The sequence below is a fragment of the Dipodomys ordii genome, unplaced genomic scaffold (genome assembly GCF_000151885.1).
Source record: "Dipodomys ordii isolate 6190 unplaced genomic scaffold, Dord_2.0 Scaffold71, whole genome shotgun sequence".
NCBI lineage: Eukaryota > Metazoa > Chordata > Mammalia > Rodentia > Heteromyidae > Dipodomys > Dipodomys ordii.
Genome location: NW_012267287.1, coordinates 286,436 through 295,549, shown reverse-complemented (window position 1 = coordinate 295,549; position 9,114 = coordinate 286,436). Strand labels below are relative to the sequence as shown.

Below are 9,114 nucleotides of genomic sequence, written 5' to 3'. Positions count from 1 at the left end.
GGGAACCCCCACAGCTGGGCCGTGGTGCGGGAGCCCCTGCAGCTGTGCAGAGGGAACCCCCACAGCTGGGCCGTGGTGCGGGAGCCCCTGCGGCTGTGCAGAGGGAGCCCCCACAGCTGGGCCGTGGTGCGGGAGCCCCCACAGCTGGGTCGTGGTGTGGGAGCCCCCGCGGCTGTGCAGAGACTTCTTAGGATGAATAGCCTGTCCAGTAATTGTGTATACAAACAACCAGATAAGAATGAATGGATTTAGTGTTAGATCTGGACTCTTGCTGCATATCTACTTACGTGGACAACTTCTCTCCTCTGCTCTAGGGAATTTAAACTCGAAGATGGCAAGGCGGTCATCCCCCTCGGCGTCACAGTTCAGGGGGACGTGCTCATTGTCATTTACCATGCCAGGTCCACTCTGGGAGGGAGGCTGCAGGCCAAGGTGAGCACCTCTGCGGCCACGGCTGTGGATTCTCACTCCCAGTGAACTTTCAGATAGTATCCCCCAGCTTCTGTGCGTGGTCTTTGATGCCCTCCGCGTGACACAAGGCAGAAGGGATTCTAGACTTTTCCCCTTGATACGGAGACTGGAGACTGCGGTCTGGTGGCAGGCCACTGGCTTGGCCTCTGAATGCACTTCACAGCCAAGCGTCTCTGGGGCTCTGCACCATAATTCTTGGTCCCTACATACACCCAGTAGGAGGTTTGGCCATGTCACCCTCTGTCCCCTATACTTTTGAAGCCATCTGTAAGAAGACCTGGTTATCAGACTCTACCTGGCAGCCATCCTCAAGGAAAGGTCTGGATACATAATCAGTGGTTACATCCCAGTGGTTCTTGTTTGCCTTCTTGCAGATGGCATCCATGAAGATGTTCCAGATACAGTTCCACACTGGGTTTGTGCCCCGCAACGCGACCACTGTGAAGTTTGCAAAGTATGTTTGATGATGCACTGTGCTACAACATGCTGGGGGGCTGGGGGCCGGTGGGCCTGTGCACTTAGGTGTGTCAGAGGGCTGGGGGGCGGGGGCCTGTGCACTTAGGTGTGTCAGAGGGCCGGGGGCCTGTGCACTTAGGTGTGTCAGAGAGCCAGTGGGCCGGTGCACTTAGGTGTGTCAGAGGGCCTGGGGCCGGTGCACTTAGGTGTGTCAGAGGGCCGGGGGCCGGTGCACTTAGGTGTGTCAGAGGGCCTGGGGCCGGTGCACTTAGGTGTGTCAGAGGGCCGGGGGCCGGTGCACTTAGGTGTGTCAGAGGGCCGGGGACCGGTGGGCCGGTGCATTTAGGTGTGTCAGAGAGCCGGGGGCCGGTGCACTTAGGTGTGTCAGAGGGCCGGGGGCCGGTGCACTTAGGTGTGTCAGAGGGCCGGGGACCGGTGGGCCGGTGCATTTAGGTGTGTCAGAGAGCCGGGGACCGGTGCACTTAGGTGTGTCAGAGGGGCGGGGGCCGGTGCACTTAGGTGTGTCAGAGGGCCGGGACCGGTGGGCCGGTGCACTTAGGTGTGTCAGAGGGGCGGGGGCCGGTGCACTTAGGTGTGTCAGAGGGCCGGGGGCCTGTGCACTTAGGTGTGTCAGGGAGCCGGGGACCGGTGCACTTAGGTGTGTCAGAGGGCCGGGGACCGGTGGGCCGGTGCACTTAGGTGTGTCAGAGGGCCGGGGACCGGTGGGCCTGTGCACTTAGGTGTGTCAGAGGGCCGGGGAACCGGTGGGCCGGTGCACTTAGGTGTGTCAGAGGGCCCGGGGACCGGTGGGCCTGTGCACTTAGGTGTGTCAGAGGGCCGGGGACCAGGGGCCGGGGACTGGTGGGCCTCTGCACTTAGGTGTGTCAGAGGGCCGGGGACCAGGGGCTGGGGACTGGTGGGCCTGTGCACTTAGGTGTGTCAGAGGGCCGGGGACCAGGGGCCGGGGACTGGTAGGCCTGTGCACTTAGGTGTGTCAGAGGGCCGGGGACCAGGGGCTGGGGACTGGTGGGCCTGTGCACTTAGAAGTGTGTCAGAGGACCGGGGACCGGTGGGCCTGTGCACTTAGGTGTGTCAGAGGGCCGGGGGCTGGGGACCTGTGGGCCTGTGCACTTAGGTGTGTCAGAGGGCCGGGGACCGGTGGGCCTGTGCACTTAGGTGTGTCAGAGGGCCAGGGGCTGGGGGCCGGTGGGCCTGTGCACTTAGGTCTGTCAGAGGGCCGGGGACCAGGGGCTGTGACTGGTGGGCGTGTGCACTTAGGTGTGTCAGAGACTTGTGTGCTGCCATGAGAGGCATCTGTGACCCAAACCAGACCCTTCCCTGCCTAGAGCCATCTGGCCTCTGCTTTCAAGACTCCTTAGGCCCAGTGGCCTCCACTTGGTGCCCAAATACCTTTGTACTGATCCAGTACTTTCCACCTAGAACATGGCCAGGGAGAGGGCAAGTCTACCACATACTCTCTGAGGCCCTGCTGTGTGTACATTACTCTTTTGGCACTGTACTTGGAGGAAGCTACTGGTCCTTCCATGTGGAAGTCTCTGCTTTTAGAGACAAACGTAGCAAGCACAGCCAGGAGGAGCAATCCTGTAGGTGGCTTGGATACTGAATGCCAACCTCGGTGACTAGTAAGTAGTAACCCATGGCCTACGAACAGCAAGATTTGTGTTTCCAGACTTGGGTGTTTGTGTCTACTCCATCATCTATGTACTTAGAGCCTGAGCAGATGGAGTGCTGTCCCAGCAGTGAGCAGAGAGTTGCAGGAGTTCCTGTCTCCTGCCCTTCAGGGCTTGCCATGGGTCCGGGGCCAGGAGATGGAGGTGACGCATCCCAAGGTTCATATGTGTTACTCCCTCTTATGTTCATGTTGATGTACATCTTTCATATTGTTGTTGTTGTCTCCCAGCACACACACTTTTTGTTACTGGTCCTGGGGCTTGAACTCAGGGCATAGGTGCTATCCCTGAGCTTTATTTGCTCGTCTAGTACTCTACCACTTGAGCCACTGCTCTACTTCAGGCTTTTTTTGAGTGATTTATTGGAGATAAGAGTCTCACAGACTTTGCTGCCCAAGCTGGCTTCAAACCGTGATCCTAAAATCTCAGCCTCCTGAGTACTAAGATTACAGATATGAGCCACTAGTGCCTGAATCTCTTTTTCTGTCTCTCTTTTTAACCTGGAAGTTTTTAGTTTTCAACCACTATGGAGGCATACTTTAAAAAATTACTTTAGAGACTTAATGTTTGAAAACCAAGAGGAACAGGCAGGTGGGAGGTCTGATTCAGATCTTAGAAATTAGAAAACAGAAACTTTTGGTAGCTGTGATTAGCATTGTTATTGCTTGACTGTTTCCACCAAAACTCATGATGGGGGATAAACTCCCATCTTGATGTATGGAGAGGGTGGAAACAGTTTCCTGTTGGAATTGACTGGGTTAAATCAGGTAGCAGTGGTTGAGGTCCTGAGCCCTGGGATGGCTTCCTAGGGGAAGGAGAGGCTGGGGCTGGACGCTGTAGCCTCAGGGCACTGCCAAGCCCTAGTTAGCACCCCCACCAGTCTCTGACTTCCTAGCCCTCAGACCCTGAGCAGAATAAGCCTGTGTTCTCCACAATGGTGCTGTTACATCACCAAAAAACAAACCAACCAGTGTATTTAAGAGTACATAGAAAAGCTGGACTCCGGTAGCTCATGCCTGTAATTCTAGCTACTAAAAAGGCTTAGAGGTTCATGGTTCAAAGTCAGCCTGGGCAGGAAAGTCTGTGAGAGTCTTAACTTCAATTCACCACCAATAAGTGGTTAGGTGATAGAGTGCCAGGCTTGAGCAAAAAAGCTAAGGGACAGTGCCAGTCCCTGAGTTCAAGGCTCAGGACCAGCGCACGTGCGTGTGTGTGTGCATGCGCGCACACACACACACACACAACGTTCAGTACAAGCCCTCTCCTGAAGTGGGGTCTGCTGGAACTGGCGTTGCACTTAGGGACGTCTGGCCGCGCCGCAGGCATCCTGTGGTAGAGGTAGGCGATTTCCAGAGGAGCCGGATGCCGTCATTAAGTCACCCGTCCCCAGCCTGCAGCATCTCAGCACACCTAAAGGAAAATAAGCTTTCTGTATAGCACTTAGAACAAAAGTTTGTCAGTAACTATGATTATTTCACAGTACTATTAACAATTACTAAATTCAGTTCTAGTGTCCCAGAGAAAGATGGGTTCCTAGCTTCTGTTAGAGAACAATGTAGCAGCATGCCTGACACCACACAACGGAGATGTGAGGAAGACAGAAATGCACATTGTAGGTAAAGTTAAAGTGTGTGCCAAGAAGCTGAAACCTCAGTAATCACATACTATCAGATTTAAGGTCTGTGACTGCCAACGAGGATTTGTGCCTGGTAGGGGGCTCCCACGCTAGCCCCTGGCTCAGAAGTCACTGGAATGAATGTGTGCCAGTTTCACACTCCTCCAGGTCAAGGACACACGTTGAAATCCCAGGACAGTGAGAAAGAGCTGATAGATGAGAAGATGGAGCACAGAGCATGCGATTGACCCAGATAGGAACAGAGAAATGAAGATATAGAACCGGAGTAGACAGGTAGAAAAGAAGCCACACACTGGTAGACTTAACCCAATACATCAGTCCTTATCCTGAATGAGGACCAATTGCTGCCAATGAAAAAGGACAGTTAAGCTTGTTAAAACAAGTGAGGGGCTGGTGGTGGCTCACACCTGTCACCCTAGCTACTCAGGAGGCTGAGATCTGAGGACTGCAAGCCTGGGCAGGAATATCTGTGAGATACACTATCTCCAATGAACCACCAGAAAACTGGAAGTGGTGCTGTGGCTCAAGTGGCAGAGCACTAGCCTTGAGCTGAAGAGCTGAGGGACAGCACCAGGCCCTGAGTTCAAGCCCCATGACTGACCAAAAAAAAAATGAGAGCCAGGCACTGATGGCTCAGGCCTGTAATCCTAGCTACTCAGGAGGCTGAGATCTAGGGATCACAGTTCACAGCCAAGCTGGGCAGGAAAGTCTTGAGAGTTTTCTCTAATGACAAAATGCCAGCCTGGAGGCACAGTTCAAGTATAGGGTACCAGCTATGAGCAAACCAGCACACACAAAAAAACAAAAGCAGGGGCTGGGAAGGTGGCTCAGTGGTAGAGCGCTTGCCTTGCATGCATGAGGCCCTGGGTTTGATTCCTCAGCACCACATAAGCAAAAAGAAAAAAGCCAGAAGTGGTAGAGCGCTAGCCTTGAGCTGAAGAGCTGAGGGACAGCACCCAGACCCAGAGTTCAGGCACCACGACTGGACCCAAAAAACAAAACAAAAAAAAGCAGGAGGGCCAGACCCTGGCCAGTGCCATCTCCTTCCTTGTCTGGTAGAACAAGTCAGTCAGGATGTTTAGACAGCATGAGACTGTTGACCTGAATTGTACAGTTCAAAATGTGAGCTTTTTCTTGTTTGGGGTTTTCATTGTGGGTTTGGAGGAGCGCGTTCAAATGTGGTTATTGAATATACCAGCTGCACCAGCACCAAGCCCACTGTGATGGCACTGTAGCACCGCCATGATGAGGGCCGAGCGGAGGGTGCGTGGCAAGCCCACGCTCCACGTGCACTCAGCATTTGGAGCAGGAGGGGAGGGAGGGTCCGTGAGGTGTGCGTAGTGTGCCAGGGCTCCGTATGCACACAGCATCAGATGAGGCTCTGTGGGTGTCCTCAGCGACCGGAAGGCTCCAGAGGGCTTCGGTGCGCTGTGGCAGTGAGGACGTGTTGACCGAAGCCCCGTGGGTGCCCTTCCACTGGGCGTGGAAGCTCTGTCTTCTGAGGCTTGGCCCTCGGGTGCTACACTCACTGCTCACAGACCCCATTGTGTCCTCACTGGCCTGGCTGAGTGCATTGGACAGGGCCAGCTAGGGCAGGGAAGCAGGGGGCAGTGCCCAGAGCTGCTGTCCACCAGCCTGGGGCTAAGCCTGTTGATCACACATGTCACCCTGCATGGACCTCCAGCCCCTCTCCTCTCTCCCTTCTTGTTGATGGAGAATCTGTCTCAGCCATCTGTTACTGCAGTTCTACGTTGACTGCTCTGCCTGGCCAGGTGCTGTCCTCAAGTTGTCTTCCAGCTTCACACACAGGGAGGGAAACTTCTGCCTTCTCCCTCCATCCCGTGCCTCCTGTGTGCAGAGGGCTGGGCGCACCGGCGTCTCACGCAGCTGCAGCCCACAGCACACCACTTGCAAAGCTGGGCTTTGCCACGTGAACTGCCACACCCTGGCCACCCCACCCTCCTTGTCTAGTGTTGTCACAGAGGAGCCCACAGACTGAGAGTAGGTGGCCCCTCATCACCTGGTTTTCCTGGGGCCAGCCAACACCGCCCTGTTTGTTTTGTGGGTTTGTTGTTTTGGTTTATATGAGGCTCCAGGGTGCTGCACAGAGACGCTGGGTGGCATGCATGCACAGCTAAAGGCCGTGTCTGTGTCAGCTGCAGAGCTGCCACGCAGGAAGAATTCAGCCGTATGGCCGGGGTCCCTGACCACAGAGTCCTCCGGGGGGCTTGTCACCTCTCACGCTGCTGGACTGCTGCCCGTGGCTTCTGGAGACCCTGAGCGTCTCACTCTGCTGCCTTCCTGCCCCTCTGTTTCCTAAGGCAGGTAGATCTAGGCAGATCCTGCTGCCTCCTTCTTCGAGACCCCGGCAACTAAATGCCAGGAGTCTTGGTTTTATGGCCATCTGATCATCGTTAGGGATTTTTGCCAGGGTAGACATTGTATTTTTATGGGGAAAATGCATTTAAGCTTTCAGAGTACCTGAATATGAACCAGCTAAGATTCTTCAGTGCAGGTACGGTTGGGAAGGGGTGGGGGGCGTGGCCTGGAGCCCTTTGTCAGGATGGACATGTAGCCTGCTGCCTGCTCTAAGAGTTGTGACACTGGTAGCCTTTCTGTCTGCTCTGGTCACATTTACGTGCCTGTCCTCCAGAGGACTCACGGTGCACAGGGACCCAGCCCAGTACTCATAATGTTAACAGCTGGAGAAAGCCCTGCCTTGGGGCCAGGGAGGCTGGGAAGCCGGGCTGCACCAGCCCTGCTGGAGTCCCGGGGGGGGGGGGGGAGGAAACGTGCACGCCAGCTGCCTTCGCACTGATGCTGCGGGTTCTGAGCACATCCCTTTCTTGGAGGCCAAGACACTGGGCTCCTTAAGGAGACTGTTCTCACTTGCATCCATTCCCTGTCTGCAGATACGACCTGGACGCATGCGACATTCAGGAAAAGTATCCAGACTTGTTTCAGGTGAACTTGGAAGTGGAGGTGGAGTCCAGGGACAGGCCCAGCCGAGAGGCCCCGCCATGGGAGAGTGCCAGCCTGAGGGGGCTGAACCCCAAGATCCTATTCTCCAGCCGAGAGGAACAGCAGGACATCCTGTCTAAATTTGGTAAGGCCCGTGACTTCTTGGGGAGTTCTGAGGGGGATGAGCTAAGCCAGGCAGCACCCTGTCCCTGCCCCAGGTACCTACCCCTAAACTCTGTTCAGGGTAGGAGCTACCGAGGTGGCGTTCACTGTTGACAAAGGTGTAGTAGTGGCATCAAGAAAAGGAGGCCTTCAGTTCTAGGATCCTGAACGCTGCTCCACCTCCCCGGCCGCCCTGGCCTCCCGCACGCCCACCACACAACCTGGCCACGTGGCCCCAGCACAGATCTCACCCACTCAGGTGCCAAGCTGGGAAACCCATTCTTGTGGCTCTTTGTAGGTTTGTGAGCCCTTGGGGCTGTGGGGCTAGGCCTGTGATGCTCCAAGAGGAACTTCCTCAGGGCTACGTTTGTATACTTGCTGACTCAAGGTCCTTATTAGAGATTCACAGCCATTTAAATGTGACCTTGAGGTGGTAGGGATCTGAGAATCAGGTTCAAAGCCAGCATGGGCAGGAAAATCCATGAGACTTTTATCTCCAATTAACCACCAGTAAAGCCAGAAGTGGAGCTGTAGCTCAGGTGGTAGAGCACTAGCCTTGAGCTTTTAAAAAAGCTCAAGAGAGAGTGTCCAGGCTCTGAGTTCAAGCTACAGGACTGGCACTAAGTAAATAAGCAAATGTGACCTCAGGGGTGGGGACGCTTGGCCTTGGTACCCTTGGCTCTTGGTGGTGGCCTCTGCTCAGCATGGATGTCTCTTTTCCTTATTTCAGAGCAGTTCCAAAAAGCATAGTCAAAGTACCTCGAGCAAAGCAGGTGGGGCTTGCGGCAGCACCTGCTGCCCACCGCACGTCTTTGCCATGGTTTGCATGTTTGCCATGCTTGCACCTTTTGCTTTTCTTATCTGAGGACAGTTAAGTAATCTTGAAAGGGACTTGCGTGTGTATGTATGTGTGTGTGCATGTGAGTGCAAGCGTGCTGTGTATGTGTGTGCCTATGCAGTCTAACGAAGTATCTGAGAGGGTGCAGGAGTACTCACACTTGGCCGTGGGGCCTCCCTGGCCGGGCCTGCCCTGAAGGCTTGCCTTGGGGCTCCGCCTGGGCTGTGGCACTGGCTCAGGTGGCCTGACGCCAGCCCTTCTCCTGGCAGGGAAGCCGGAGCTCCCCAGACAGCCGGGCTCCACCGCCCAGTACGACGCTGAGACGGGGTCTCCGGAGGCTGAGGTCACAGAGCCAGACTCTCCGCAGAGCAGCAGCACAGACGCCAACCACTTCCTCCACACGCTGGACTGGCAGGGTAGGCGCAGGGTGAGACTGGAGCTCACCGGTCACCAGAAGCGGCTCTGGCAGCAGGCTCTGCCTGCCACACAGATGTAGGGTCCTGAGTGGGGTCCCTGCCCAGTGATGTGCAGGGACGGCCACGGCTTCTTCAGAAGGGCTGCAGAGCCCTCACCTGCAGTCCTGGCTACGCAGGAGGCTAGATCTGAGGATTGCAGTTCAAAGCCAGCCCAGACAAGAAGTCTGTGAAACACTTACCTACAGCTAACCACCAAAAAGCCGGGAGTGAGGTGTGGCTCAAGTGGTAGAGTACCACCTTCAGTGGAAAAAAAACTAAAGAATAGCATTCAGGCCTTGAGCGCAAGCTCTATTACTGGCACCAAAAAACAAAAACAAAACAACCAAAAAAAAAAAAACACTTTTAAGGGTGGGGAAAAAATACGGCTACCCAGCCCTTTACTGAAACCATTTGCAACCAAGGCCCTCCGTAGAGAGCTCACCT

General features: G+C 55.1%; 1 protein-coding gene across 2 annotated transcripts in view; it reads left to right on the top strand.

Moving 5' to 3' along the window:
- Positions 1–9,114, top strand: part of Gak (cyclin G associated kinase) — a 46,741-nt gene that overhangs the window by 26,395 nt on the left and 11,232 nt on the right. For both annotated transcript variants that reach the window (XM_013023943.1, XM_013023942.1), the window contains 4 exons: positions 315–432; positions 846–925; positions 7,167–7,360; positions 8,485–8,631. In XM_013023943.1, the coding sequence (XP_012879397.1) occupies positions 315–432; positions 846–925; positions 7,167–7,360; positions 8,485–8,631 (539 nt within the window). The remainder of the gene's footprint in view (positions 1–314; positions 433–845; positions 926–7,166; positions 7,361–8,484; positions 8,632–9,114) is intronic.